Source organism: Bombina bombina, chromosome 5 (genome assembly GCF_027579735.1).
Source record: "Bombina bombina isolate aBomBom1 chromosome 5, aBomBom1.pri, whole genome shotgun sequence".
Classification (NCBI taxonomy): domain Eukaryota; kingdom Metazoa; phylum Chordata; class Amphibia; order Anura; family Bombinatoridae; genus Bombina; species Bombina bombina.
This window is the reverse complement of record NC_069503.1, coordinates 571,602,301-571,618,158: the sequence shown is the minus strand read 5'-3', so window position 1 is coordinate 571,618,158 and position 15,858 is coordinate 571,602,301. Positions and strand designations below refer to the sequence as shown.

Below are 15,858 nucleotides of genomic sequence, written 5' to 3'. Positions count from 1 at the left end.
CATACAAATGCCCTTTTAGGGGCAATGGATAGCTTATTTTTTTTTTTTAGAGTTAGGTTTTTATTTTGGGGGTTGGTTTTACTGTTGGGGGGACTTTGTATTTTATTACAGGTAAAAGAGATGATTTCTTTAGGGCAATGACCTGGTAGTTTATTGTAGGCTAGGGGGTGTTTTTATTTTGGGGGGGTTTATTTTTATAGCGCTATTAGATTAGGTGTAATTGTTTTTATTTTGGAAAATTTCATTTTTTATTTTTCGTGATTTTAGTGTTTATTATTTTTGGTAAACTTAGATTTTTTATTTTTTTTGTAGGATTAATTTTTTTTAGTTGTAATTTATATTTAAGATTTTTTTTCATAGTGTTAGTTTTTTTTAAAATTTGTAATTTAGATATTTTAATTGGTAGTTTTTTTATTTTATTAGTATAGTTAATTTAGGTTAATTTATAGTTTAATGTTAGGTTTATATTTATTTCACAGGTAAGTTTTTATTTATTTAAATAGAGTTATATTGTAATTTTAATTTAAAGTTAGGAGGTGTTAGGTTTAGGGGTTAATAGTTTTATTTAGTGTTTTGCGATGTGTGGGACCGGCAGTTTAGGGGTTAATAGGTTTATTTAGTGGGGGACATGTGGGAGGCCTAAGGTTTAGGGGCTAATAACTTTATTATAGTGGCGGCAATGTCGGGGTGCCTGGGGAATAGGCGTTAATATATTTAAATAGTGTTGGCAATGTGGGTGGGCGGCCGATTCGAAGTTAATAACTTTATTGAATAGTCGTAATGTGGGTGGGCGGCATATTAGGGTTTAATAGGTTTAATATAGTGTTTGCGATGCAGGAGGGCAGCGGTTTAGGGGTTAATAGGTAGTTTATGGGTGTTAGCGTACTTTGTAACATTTTAGTTATGAGTTTTGTGAAACATCTTTGTTACACAAAATCCATAACTACTGCTCTCAGATGACACTATGGATCCTGTCGATATAGGCTGTAACGCAAGATTTACAACCTCACCGCACAACCTGTAATATCGGTGCTATGAAAATCCCACGCAAAAACGTAATTTTTTTGAGTGCGGAATTGTCGTTGCAATAGTGTGTTACTGCTTTCACGCTGAAATTGCCATTTTTTTAGCGTTAAAAGCCGCAATGCAAAACTCGTAATCTAGGTGTCTCTAAGGCCCTTGCAGGAGCTGAGATTCAGAAATTTATGTTTTTACTTATTTTATGTGTATTATCTTAGTATTTTCCGGGGGGGAAAAAATTATTTTGTATGCATGATTTGCTTATGCGTTTTAATTAAATTGCTGCTATACTTATCTTTTAAGAAAAGTGTCTATCATATTTCTTAGAGTCCTTAACATTATTTAGATTTTACACACTATACTACAAAGTTATTGTTTGCTACTATTGTATACTCTATAGAAACAGTATTGAGGACTTTTTGTGGTTTAGCTCTTGCTTGTATAGTGCATCTCTCTATAACCCTGTTGCTTTGCAGATACCAAGTTAGATGTATTGTACAAGCTGCATACTTCTATGCTCTGCAATAAAATAGCGTTGTACCTTCTATGCTGTGTCCTGCATCTCATGACATACTCACTTGTATAAAAGCACACAATAGTGCTAGTGATGCATGCCGAGACTTCTGAGCCACTCGGCTGACTCCACACACGGAAAGTCTGGCCATAGCTGATGTAGCCAAATTGGCTCCAAGCTCCGTCTCTCTGCCTGCCCTCACAATGGTCACGACTCCTTCCACTCTCTGAGTCAGGTGAAGCTTAAATGCTGCATCCTCAGCAAAGGGAATAATGCTGGCACAAGGAATACAGCATAGAAATACAGAGCAACAGTTCTGGATACAACTGGGTCAGGCACAAACACCAAGTGAGCTAAAAAAAGGCATTGTTACAAACAGCATTGCGTTTCTTGGCAGTCAATGCAGTTTCATCAGGTTGTAATAATACAAACTACCGCTCCTAATTTAAATGCCCCTGCTCCAATAGAAAGTAACAATTCTTTAAAGCCCGACTCTTCCTACAACATCGGTAAGGCACAAACACAAAAATATATATTATTGTATACAATGGAGTAGGGTCATTTAAATTAGGAGCGGTAGTTTGTATTATTACAGCCTGATTAAACGGCGTTGACTGCCAAGAAACGCGATGCTGTTTTTAACAATAAATGTTTTAATCATCCGCTGCCTTTTTTCACCCACTTGGTGTGGGCCTGACCAGGTTGTATTGGGAGTAGTTGCTCTGTATTTCTATGCCGTATATCCTGTGCCAGCATTATCCCCTTTTCTGAGGATGCAGCACTCCAGCTTCACCTTACTCAGAGAGTGGAAAGAGTCGTAAACAGTGTTAGGGTGGGCCGAGAGACAGAGCTTGGAGACAATTTAGCTGGATCAGCTGTGGCCAGACTTGCCATGTGTGGAGTCAGCCAAGTGGCTCAGAAGTCTCGGCATGCTTCACTAGCACTATCGTGTGCTTTTATACAAGTGAGTGGTTTTAATTAATTTGCCTAATTTTAACCCTGATGATAGTACACTTAGAGGCACCTCTGTTTGTTTCCTTTCATAGGAGGCTTCTGCATTTAAAGTTGCATGCTCTGTATGAATCATGAAAGAAAGAAATTGGGTTTCATATGCCTTTAACTTTTTATTTTGCATAATAATGCTTCTCAATTTTATCAGTATTTAGCCATTCTTAATCTATAAACGCTACAGCTTTTTTTGTAGCACTTTTTCACTAATATTACTGAATTTATGTTTTTTTAAACCGGGCTATTATCTTAATTATTTAAAGGGATATGAAACCTAAAAATGTTCTTTTATGATTCAAACAGAGCACACAATTTTAAAAAGTTTCCAATTTACTTTTATCAAATTTGCTTTGTTCCCACGCTATTCTTATTTGAAGAGATACCTAGGCATTGGAAGCATACATGACAGGAAATAGTGCTGCCATCTAGTAATCTTGCAAATAGATAATATTCCTGCAAAATTGCTGCCATACATTCACGCTCCTTAGCTTTACATCCCTGCTTTTCAACAAAAACTACCAAGAGAATGAAGAAAATGTGATAATAGAAGTAAATTAGAAAGTTGTTTAAAACTGCTTGTTCTATCTGAATCATGAAATAAACATTTCAGGTTTAATTTCCCTTTAAGACTATTATATATTGGTTTCTACCAGTCGTCTAATCTAACTCCTAAAAAATGTAACTAAATAACAGGTAGTATAAAATAAAACTTAAAAATGTACAAATGTATATTGTTTTAAATGCAAGACCAGTGATTGATAATGCAATTTTGCTGCAATTTATTTACTACAAGGTGAAGCGGATCCGGCAAGAATTCAGCAAAATGTAAAAAACGCTGGTCAAGGAAAATATACACTATATTGTCTTGGTTTTGGTTCTGGTGTTGACTATAATTTTCTAGAAAAGCTGGCTCTAGAAAATTCAGGTGTAGCACGTCGAATTTATGAAGACTCTGATGCTGCCTTACAGTTGCAGGTAAATTACACACAGTACAAATTATTGTTCTACTAATTAACCATTGATGTAATTTATTGAGTATAATTAGTATGGAAGCATAATAAAATCTATTTGAAATGCTCCTACTTCAGTCACATTGTCAATAGTTCTATGGTCAAAGTCTTCAAGGTAGAAATGTTACATAATGATATGGATTTTATCACATTTGTTGATTATAGATTTTATAATCATATTCCTTATTGATTGATATATAGACAGACAGATAGATTAGATAAATAGAGAGGCACAAATATAGATTAGATAGACAGACAGACTGACAGACAGACATAAAGATAGATAGATAGATAGATAGATAGATAATAGATAGATAGATAGATAGATGATAGATAGATAGATAGATAGGTACTGTAGATGATAGATAGATATATAAGCAAATAGAATTCTATCTACTGTATTACTTTCTAGAATATTCCCACATATTCCTTTACTGAAAGTAATATTATCATCAGGCTTTTTTTTAGTTTAGGCCTATGTACAATTTAAATTAACTTAGGTTCTAGAAAGCAATACATATAGTTGTGCTTCTATCAACTGACTTTTTCTAAAAATGAAGAGTATATCTAGCTACTTTATCTTGGGCTTGGCTTTGCATTCCCAACAAATTAGTTCTTTAATTGTATCATTGTTATTATTATAATGATTTTGTTGTATCATGTTATGCTTCTGCCATAGCAGAGAGAGAATATTATCTACCACAAGCGAAGAAAAAATATTTTTTACCCATATTAATACAGCTTATTTATCATTGCAAAAGTCCAGCAGCCTTTGATCTCCATCTAAGGTAGCCCACAGGTACAACATTTCTATTCATTGGGGTTCTTACCAGGGATTTATGCGCTCTGATGATGGCCCCAGGCGCATTTCTAGTTACCTTAAATCAAAAAACACAGGCAAGGGGGCATGTCAGGGTAGGATCTAAGCTGTTTGTTCATTCAGCCCATCCGTACCCATATATGGAGAGCCAGCCATGCACCAACTAGTTCCTACACTGAAAGCAGCTATCTCCACACTTTCAAACAATTTACTTCTGTTGTCTAATTTGTTTTGCTCTATTGGTATTGGTATAGAGCATACAATGTTAAACAATTTTCCAATTTACTTCTATTATAAAATTAGCTTCCTTTGTTCTCTTATTCTTTATTGAAGGAGCAGTAATACACTACTTGGAGCTAGCTTAACACTTCAGGTTTGCCAATGACAAGACGCTTATACTGTTTGTGCCATCAATCAGCAGCTAGACATCAGTAGTGCATGCATTGCTGCTTCTGAGCCTATCTAGGTATTCTTTTAATCAAAAGATACCAAGAGAACAAAGAAAATTAGATCATATAATTAAATTGTAAAGTTGTTTAAAATTACATTCTCTGAGTGGTTACAGATTCTTTTAAGTATTTAGGGATTCATATTCTGCTTAACCTAAGGGACTTATACAAACTTAACATATCCCCTATATTAATTACTATTAAGGAGAAACTCAAATCTTGGCAGCATCTGCCTTTGTCAATTTCTGGTCGAGCAGAATTATTTAAAATGATCCTCCTTCCTAAACTTCTCTATATCCTTCAGAATGTGCCATTGCTCCTATTAGAAAAGGATATTCGCTTTATCAATGCTGCACTTAGGCAATTTATATGGCAGGGTAAAAGACCCCAGATATCTCTCACTAAACTTACTATATCAAAGGATCTCGGAGGCCTAGCATTACCAAATATTGAATCTTATAACCTTAGCTTCTTGGCACGCATATTAGCTGACTGGATGTACGCGAAGAATTATATTTTAAACAATGAGTTAGAACTAAATATTTGTAAGCCTTATCTCCCAGTGGCTCTGATTCATTCTCTATCAAGGGAGTTGCCTGCGAACATTAAAGGACTTAGAACTATATATACCCCGATTAAGGCATAGGGGAAGCTAACTAAATCTCTTTCAATACCCAGTAATGTCTTGAAACATCTTCCTATAATAGGGAATCCACAATTCCAAGCAGGTATAAACTCAGCTATCATTAATAGATGGCATAACTCTGGCTTGGACAAAGTAGTCTATATATTAGATAAAGATAGAAAATGTATCAAGTCCTTTGAGGAACTCAAAACAGAATTTAATCTTCCCAATAGAGACTTTTTTGCCTATTTGCAAATAAGGCATTTTGCTGCTGAATTAATTAAACAGCAAGGCTATGGTTGGACGCTAGGTAAACTGGAAAACTGGTTAATTTTAACAAAAAATGACCATATGTCTATTGCCCCATGCTATAGTATACTTAATATAAGTAAAGGTACTCCTTTACTGGACAATATGGCAATAACGTGGAGCTCATTAATACCCCAGACTAATATTGATACGAAAACTCTTCAACTATCAATAAGCAAAGTAGCTGCCTCTATGTTATCCGCCACCTGGCGAGAGGCCCATCTTAGGCTTCTCCATAGGACATACTTCACTCCAGAGAAAGGCCTCAGAATACATAATTAGCAATTTAATAAATGTCCTAAATGCTCCCTTCAGGCAGCAGACCTGACTCATATGTTCTGGTCTTGCCCAAAGATTAGAAGATTTTGGAATAAATTAGAATTCTGGCTAAAAACTACATTAAAAGTCAATACAACCTCTCTATCATTATATCAAATTATATTGTGTCTAAAGATGGAAGATAGCCATCAGGATAATGATAATCACTTAAAAAAACAATGTATGCTAGAACAAAAGGACATAGATATTGATAAGGAACCGGACATAAGGAAGTTCTTTAGTAAATGAGCAACATTTATAAAATCACTTCAGGAAACTGAAATTGATTATCTGATCTTCCCTTTTAAAAACTCAGAAATAGTTCTCCTTGGGGTTTGGTAGATGCAGAAAATGCGGAGAGGGGGAGAGATTAGCTAATATGGTCCCCTTTTTTTCTGTTTTCCGTTTGCTTGTTTGTTTGTTTGTTTTTTGTGTGTTTGGTTTTGCTGTTTGTCATTGGTTCTGTTTGGATTGATATTACATTACAATGATCCGATCACTCTGGTGGTTGGAAAAACTGACCTAAAACAGTGAAGAAGGGGGGGGGAAGAAAAGAAAATTCCAGCAGAGTCTACAATTTGTTTTGTCTCCCCCTCTTTTTTTTTCTTCTTTTCTTTTTCATTTTTTAATTTTTTTTTTATGAAGTATATTGGCATAATTTAGCAAATTGTAAATATTTACCACTTGTTGCTTCGTGTAATTTGGAAAGATAATCAGCCCTGCGTGGTGCAAAATATGCTTTTCTGATTATATTGTACACAATGCTGGTTATAAATAAAAAAAATTAAAAAAAAATTACATTCTGGGGCCGATTTATGAAAGTGCGAGCTGACATGATACGATGTAGGGTATAATGTCCGCCACACATCAATAAATGCCAACAGTATACGCTGTTGACATTTATCATTGCATAAGCAGTTCTTGTGAACTGCTTGTGCAATGCCACCCCCTGCAGAACTGAGGCCAATCCGCTGCTAGCAGGGGGTGTCATCCAGCCCGATCATATAAGATCGGGCAGATTGATATCCGCAGCCTCACAGCTTCATAACTGCTGTTTCCAGTGAGCCTGAAGGCTTGTGCAGACACAGGGGCATCAAGCTCCATTCAGGACTAGATAATTTGGCCCCTTTATCTGAATTATGAAATAATAAATCCCTTTAAGAGATAGGAAGGTCATAATTTTAAAACGCATGGCTGAATTTAATTTTTTTCCAATATATCTCCATTAGCAAAACTGCTTCTAGTAATCCTATCACTGTTTATTAGCAGCATAGGTACATATACTGTGAGGGCCCAAGCCCACTATCTAAATATCTCAACTTCACAGAGAATCAGCAGTGGCTTATATGACACAAATTAAGGGGGATATGTTCAAGCCGTCAACTGTGTTGCATTCACCGGCATCAATACACTCGCCTACCATCGCCTAACATTGCGGCCGCGTATCTCAATACACTCTCCTTATTTATAAAAAAAGCCAGGAAAAAGACGCGCACCAAGTACGGGGCGATGAGCATCGGACTGTTGTTAACTAACAGTCATCAATCTCACGTCTATTCGGCTTTTTCCCAACTATATTAATATCCTGTCACTAAATGCTGCCACTATACTAAAATGTTTAACCCCTATCCCGCCACTCCCTGACATCGCCGCAACATATTAACCCCTATACCTCTGGCTGCCCACATCACTACCACTAACTAAACCTATTAACCCCTAAACCATCAGCCCCCCACATCACCAAAAACTAAATTAAGCTATTAACCTCTAAACCTCTAAACCTAACAACCCCATAACTTTAAATTAAAATTACAACATCCCTATCTTAATATAAACTAAAACTTACCTGTAGAATTAAAAGAAACTATTTTAAACTATTAATTAACCTACCCTAACTATTATACTACAATTAAATTAAAATACCAATTAAATAAACTAAATTACATATTAAAGAAACCTAACCCTACTCAAATTATTTAAATATATAATTAAATATTATTAAAAGTAATAAATTACAGAAAAAAACAAAACACTAAGTTACAAAAAAAAACACTAAATCCCGAAAAATAAGAAAACTAATTATCAAAAATAAAAAAGAATTACACCTAATCTAATAGCCCTATCAAAATAAAAAAGCCCTAGCCAACAATAAACTACCAATGGCCCTTAAAATACAAATAAAAAACTAAAATAACCTAAGCTCCCCATTGGCCTGAAAAAGGCATTTGGATGGGCATTTAGCTGTTTTGCCATGCCCTGAAAAGGGCAATTATCTCTTTTACAAGTCCAAACCCTAAGCTAAAATAAAAACCCACCCAAAAAACCCTTAAAAAAGCCTAACACTAATCCCCGACGATCCACTTACAGTTATTGAAGTCCCGCTTGAAGGATCCATCCAGCCGGCAAGAAGTATTCATCCAGGCGGCCTCTTTGATCTTCATCCAGCCGGCAAAGTCCTCATCCAGAAGGCAAGAAGTCATCATCCAGACGGCATCTTCTATATTCATCTATCCGGCGCAGAGCGGGTCCATCCTGTAGACATCCGGCGTGGAGCATCATCTTCATACAGTGGAACTTTAATGCAAGTGACACCATCCAAGATGACGTCCCTTGTATTCCTATCGGCTGAAAGATTTCAATAAGCCAATAGGATTAGAGCTGTTAAAATCCTATTGGCTGTTCCAATCAGCCAATAGGATTTGAGCTCTCATTCTATTAGTTGATTGGAACAGCCAATAGGATGAAAGCTCAATCATATTGACTGTTTGGAACAGCCAATAGGATGAGAGCTCAATCCTATTGGCTGATTGGAACCTTTATAGGAATAGGAATGCAATAGGAATGCAAGGGACGCCATCTTGGATGGCATCACTTGCATTGAAGTTCCAGTTTACATCGCCGACTGTATTAAGAGGATGCTCCGCACCAGATGTCTTCAGGATGCACTCGCACCGTGCTGGATGGATGAAGATAGATCATAGAAGATGCCGTCTGGGTGAAGACTTCTTGCCGCATGGATGAGGACTTTGCCGGCTGGATGAAGATCAAAGAGTGCCTGGATGAAGACTTCTTGCCGGCTGGATGGATCCTTCAAGCGGGACTTCAATAACTGTAAGGGGTTTGTCGGGGGTTACTGTTTAGGTTTTGTTAAGGGTTTTTTGGGTGGGTTTTTATTTTAACTTAGGGTTTTGGCTTGTGAAAGAGTAGATTGCCCTTTTCAGGGCATGCCAAAAGAGCTAAGTGATTATCCAAATGCCCTTTTCAGGGCAATGGAGAGCTTAGGTTATTTTAGAGGTTTTTTATTTGGGGGGGTGGTTGGTTGGTTGGGTGGTGGGTTTAACTGTTGGCTGGTGTTCGTATTTTTTTTACAGGTAAAAGCGCTGATATCTTTGGGGCAATGCCCCACAAAAGGCCCTTTTAAGGGCCATTGGTAGTTTATTGTAGGCTAGGGTTTTTTTTTATTTTGGGGGGCTTTTTCATTTTGATAGGGCTATTGGATTAGGTGTAATTCTTTTTTATTTTTTGATAATTTAGTCTTTGTTTTTTGTAACTTAGTGTTTGTTTTTTCTGTAATTTAGTACTTTTAATAATGTTTAATTGTATATTTAAATAATTTGAGTAGGGTTAGGTTTCTTTAATATGTAATTTAGTTTATTTATTGGTATTTTAATTTAATTGTAGTATAATAGTTAGGGTAGGTTAATAAATAGTTTAAAATAGTTTATTTTAATTCTACAGGTAAGTTTTAATTTATTTGAAGATAGGGATGTTGTAATTTTAATTTAAAGTTAAGGGGTTGTTAGGTTTAAGGGTTAATAGCTTAATTTAGTTTTTGGCGATGTGGGGGCCGACGGTTTAGGGGGATTAATAGGTTTAGTTAGTGGTGGTGATGTGGGAGGCCAGAGCTTTAGGGGTTAATACATTTATTTATTGACGGTGGGGTCGGGGAGTGGCGGGATAGGGGTGAATAACTTTTTTTAGGTTGCGGCAGAGTCGGGAAGTGGCAGAATAGGAGTTAATACATTTTATTTAGGTTGCGGCGATGTCCGGGCAGCAGATTAGTGGTGTTTAGACTCGGGGTTTATGTTAGGGTGTTAGGTGTAAACGTTACTTCTTTTCTTCCATAGAAATCAATGGGATATGCTTCATTCTCTTGCAGCATTGAACATAAGCTTTTGTTGCTTTCAGACTCCCATTGATTATTATGGCATCCGCGGCCTCCAGGGTGGCGGATTGAAAACCAGGTACAATGCGTCCGAATAGCCTCTAGCGTACCTGTTAAAAGTTTGATAACTGGGAAAAAGTGTCAAATAGAGCCGAATGTGTATACGGAACATCTGTATTGACGTAAGCATCGATCTGCGTCAGATTGCGACCGACGGATCGTATGTTACGTCACAAATTTCAACTTTTGCCAGTCTTGAGGGTTTGATAATTAGGTTGGATCAATTTCACAACAATTACGATGCAGGATTCCGGCGTATTTGTGGTTGACAGGTTGATAGGCCTCTTAGTCTTCACAGGCACAATACATACCACTGTACGTGGATGGTGACGCTCCAAACCCACTACAATAGAAGCCGGAGTTTGTGTGGATCTCAAGAGACCAGAACCACAATAGTGAAGTAAGATCAACACCAAGTACTAAACGAAGGGAACTCACAGGATCAAGTTTAGTTGCCATTGTGTTTATTGGTTCCCCAATCAATAGAACAATCTTCACTCCAAAAGCAGGATCAAAGCTCTCTGCACTTGAATACTGATTCTTTTGGGCATCACAGAATTTGCTACTGAAAAACAGTGAAAACTTTTACTAGAAGCGTTTTTGCTAAAGAAAGTATATGGCAAAAATGTTTCTATTTAAAATGAAATTTCCCTATGCACATTTCAGTGTTGACCTATCTCTATAGCACTTATACAGTACTCTTTCAGAGGCTCTTTTTCAAAATGAAGCAATATTTTCAACTCTGTGTAAATTTTAGCTGCTATTCCAAAATAAGCGGTCAAAGCTGATATACGCGACTTGTATGACAATTGTTGCAGAAAAATATACATGCTGGCAATATTTCACTTCAGTGAGTCATTGGGCTCCATGTACGAAGCAGCGAAAGCTGCTCCGGAGCCTTTGCGGGGCAGGTTCGCATATGCGAGCCTGCTTCCCGCAATGTAAGAAGCAGCGGTCATTAGACCGCTGCTTCCTACACCCTACGCCACCTCTTAGGTGGCGAAGCAAAATCACAGAGAGCTCGCTCGCTCTCTGTGATTGACAGCCCCTTCAGTCACGTGATTGGTCGCACGACTGAAGGGGCGGGCATTGCACACTCCGCTGAGTGTGTAATGATACATACGGGCAAGCGGATCAATAGATCCGCTGCCCGTGTGTAGCGGAGGCGGGCGGACAGCTTCGCGAGTTAAGAAGCTGTCCGCCCGCCTCTTAGTACATGGAGCCCAATGGCTTGGAATGCCATTCAAAGGCAAGCATGAACACAAACTCACTTGATTTCTAACTGCAAACTTCGCTGGCAAGTACCATTATAAGTAGACATGTGCATGGCGAAAAAATTTGGTTCGGTTCGGATCGATTCGAATTTTTTCGAATTTCGGTTCGGAGTGATTCGAATTCGGAAAAATTTGAATCAATTCGGTTCGGATTTGTTTTGGATTCATTCGGATTCGAATAAATTCGGTTCGGATTTGTTTCGGATTCATTCGGATTCAAATAAATTCGGCTGGATTCGGTTTGATTCGGTTCAGAAATTCGGAATTTCAGTAAGTGTTAGGTGGGATTAGACTAGTATTATGTACTGTACATTAGGTGTAACCCATAGCAGAGTGATATAACCTAATATACTGTACAATACTAGTGTAATCCATGGCCATCCGAATCTACCGAATAAATCCGAAGTAATTCCGATTTATTCGGTAGATTCGGCACTATTTTAATTTGGAGATTCGGTTCGATCCGAATCTCCGAATATGCCGAATTTTCCGAATTTCCGAATGGAACCGAACCGAATCACACGTCTAATTATAAGCAATGGAGGAAATAGAGGCAGACAGCAGTGCAGAAAAAGTACTTGTATATGCATAATGTAACAGTTTATTTTTGGTATAATTAAAGATTTAACTTTCTTATGTTCCTAGATATATACAGAAGCCCTTAAGTTACTGAAAATTAAAAAAAATGCTTACATTTATTTTAAAAAAAAAAATTGTGAAAGAAGCCCCCAAATAAAACATCCACATGTCTCTGCTTGTTTTTAAGCACTGCTTGAATATACAATATATATTGAAAATATACAAAACTCTCCCTCACGTGAAGCCTTGATTTGTATATGACCAGCGATTTTAATATGCAATGCTGGATGGAATAAAATACCTTTTGATGGAGTTGCCTGTGATATTTATATATAGATCGGTAGAGCTATTGTAGCTCTTTTATTATGTGATTGAGAATTTGGCGTATAAAAGTTTTACTGGTGTCCCATATTGTAATAAACTATAAACCTTTATTTATTAATTTTGAGGTTCAAAGAGGTTATCATTTGAATATAAACAGAGAACAGCTGCTGATATTTTGGAAGGTTCTGTCTATTTGTGTACAGTGATTTCACCACACATTTTTTTTTTTTTTGTAAACATCCAAAACTAGGAAAAAATCTGCAATAACTGTATGTAATATTGAAGTGTTAAAGCATTACTAAAACAATTATTTCTTTCAGGGATTTTATGATGAAGTAGCAACCCCTACATTGGTGAATATTGAACTGCAATACCCTGAAAATGCCATATCAGATATCACACAAAACAACTATAGAAACTATTTTGATGGTAGTGAAATTGTGGTTGCTGGACGTATTACAGATAATGATCTGAACACGTTTACTGCAGATATAAAGGCTGAAGGAGTAAGTCATACATGGTTATTTATATGAGAAAAGTGCATTCACTACACATTTTTATTACAAGTATAAAGGTTGCAATCTTTCTTTGTCTATACTGTATGTTCCAATAAAAAGATCTATTCAATTACATTAAACAATTTACATTTTAAACATGTGTATTTATATACAATCATATTGTTTTCTGAAGTGGAATAATGATGTTCTATTTCATAATTGCACCTGGTATGTGTATGTACTGTATCGCTATGTTGAAACCCTTTGCTGTCTTTTTTTCTAACACCTGAGACCTCATATCTTTTATCCCTTCCCTTATAACTTTTGAATGCAATATTTTCTTTTAAAAATTTTAAAAAATAGCGTAATTATGAGTGTATTTTTAAACAGGTTTTGTAACACTTTTCTGACATGTGTAACAGTTAACCAGAGATCTGAAGTCACGCTATCCCGACGCACGTTAAATTCAATTGTGCTCATCCATTCGCATTTACTTTTAACTTTTAATACGGGCGCTGTTTCCAATGTGCACCCAACAGGCACAATAAACCCGATATTGCTTGCACGAAACAGTTAGTGCACCATTCATAATCAAGCCCATAATGTTCAGCCGCTTACAATGCTAATGCAAACATTAAAATTCTTTCAGTGATTTTAATGTTGTGGCTGATCAGCATATATGCATGTGCTTACATATTTGTCAAATACACATACATATACCGGTATATAGAGAACTCTTTAGTGCTCATTGGCTAAGTATAAAGAGTGCCCAAGCAATATCAACTAACTTCTGGTAAGCAGAAGTTTTGGATGTATTTTAGATATAGTTTTGCACTATCGTTGGCTATATTATTTTCTAGGCACATATTATAAGATTGCAGATCTCAGTAAACCCTTTGTATATATATATAGTCCATGTATACAAAAGTGTAACAGCACCACAGCACAGTCTTGCTTCTTTAAAGGTGAAAAATTCTTTTATTAGGGTACAACAATGGATCTAATAGATTGGTCTTTTCTATGGAATATAGTGATCTGAGCAGTGATGTTTTTAGAATAGTAAGAAAGTATTGGCATTTACTATTAAATTATAATCCAGAAGTAGAATCTTTCAAATTACCCCCAATGCCCTCATACAGAAGGGTTAAAAATCTTAGGGACAATATTGTTAGTGCTGATATAGGTACTGCTAAATCATCTAATGTTAATTACTTAACCACACCAAATAAGGGATGTTATCCCTGTCTTCATTGTGCTCGATGTAATTCTATAATAAAAGGCAAATACCTGGCACAGAATGATAAAAGGAAACAATATACTATAAATGGATTATATACATGCCAGACCAACTATGTAATTTATCTACTTAAATGCCCATGTGGGCTTTGCTATATTGGCGAGACCACCCAGGCCGCCAGGGATAGGTTCAGCCAACATAAGGCCTCTATTAAATCTAAAGATCTATCATTACCTGTATCTGCACATTTCACACAGATGGGACATACAGTTAGCCAACTTCGCTTCCAAATCATAGACCATATCCCCATGCATAGAAGAGGGGGTAATAGGGAATTAAAGTTAAAGCAAAAAGAAGTTTGGTGGATTAAACGTTTGAATACTTTACACCCTTATGGTCTGAATAGGGATTATGATTTGTATTTGTTTTTATGAGACATTTTTTCTTCTTCTCTCTTTTTAATATGTTGTGTGCTCTGGTGCCACTAGGGGGCTCTTAGGTAAGGAAAATTGCAATACCTGGACAGGTATGAGTTAAATCAATTAGCTTTCAGCATCAAACCCTGATTGGCTCAGTTACCCCTTTTTAAATGTTTGTTCATTTGTCTTTTAATTATGCATGAATAAGGACCATGTAGGTCTGAAACGTCGCCTTTTTATGGTTGTTGTACCCTAATAAAAGAATTTTTCACCTTTAAAGAAGCAAGACTGTGTTGTGGTGCTGTTACACTTTTGTATACATGGACTGTATTTTTTGGAGTGTGGCTGATACTCCACAGTAACGGCACACAGGCTGGAAGCCACTATTGAAATTTATGGTGCTGGGCTCTAACTATCTATTGTTTATATATATATATATATATATATATATATATATATATATATATATATATATATTTATATATATATATATATATATATATATACAGACATAATTTTTAAAGAAATACACCAAACTAGATTTGGAGTGACTTTTTCATTTTCTATTTGATCACCGGACACACGTTTCCTTGGATTATATAATCTTGGTATCCTTTGTTAAAAGAGCAGCTATGCATTACTGGGCACAAACTGAACAGATCTGGTGAACCAATGATAAGGGGAATTTTTGTGCAGCCGCCAATCAGCAGCTAGCTCCCAACTAAGGATACCAGGAGAATGAAGCAAATTAGATTATAGAAGTACATTTAAAATGTGTTCTGTCTAAATTATGGAAAAAAAAAATTGTGTTTCATGTCCCTTTAAGGTTAGGGATTGACAGAGTAACTGTAGGGCTAGGTGACTAAGAGATGTGGCTATAGGGTTACAGAGGGACATGGTCTGATGTGGATATCATAATGGCTGCAGAACCAGAAGTCCAATCTGATCTTTGTTCTTTTTTCATTATTATGATTATTATATGTGGTTTTTATTTTAAAACTTTTTACAGAAAATAGGGCCGACACAGGGTCATTTTATACTATTATATTAGGACAGCACTTCTAAAAATGTTGCCAGCCCATGAGCTAGGTCACACTATTTTGTATTAAAAATATAGAAGTTTAACAATAAATCTTTAATGTTTTGCTAAATATATATATACTGTATACATATCTGCGTATAACATATGGAATAAAAGTTAAATTAATAAACCACCCACAATATGGCTCA

The 15,858-nt window shown here is 36.2% G+C and overlaps 1 protein-coding gene across 1 annotated transcript in view; it reads left to right on the top strand.

Moving 5' to 3' along the window:
* The window catches only part of LOC128660587 (inter-alpha-trypsin inhibitor heavy chain H3), a 180,008-nt gene that overhangs the window by 124,879 nt on the left and 39,271 nt on the right, over window positions 1-15,858 (top strand). Inside the window, exons 11-12 of the mRNA XM_053714517.1 lie at window positions 3,336-3,517; window positions 12,796-12,981. Of these exons, the coding sequence (XP_053570492.1) occupies window positions 3,336-3,517; window positions 12,796-12,981 (368 nt within the window). The remainder of the gene's footprint in view (window positions 1-3,335; window positions 3,518-12,795; window positions 12,982-15,858) is intronic.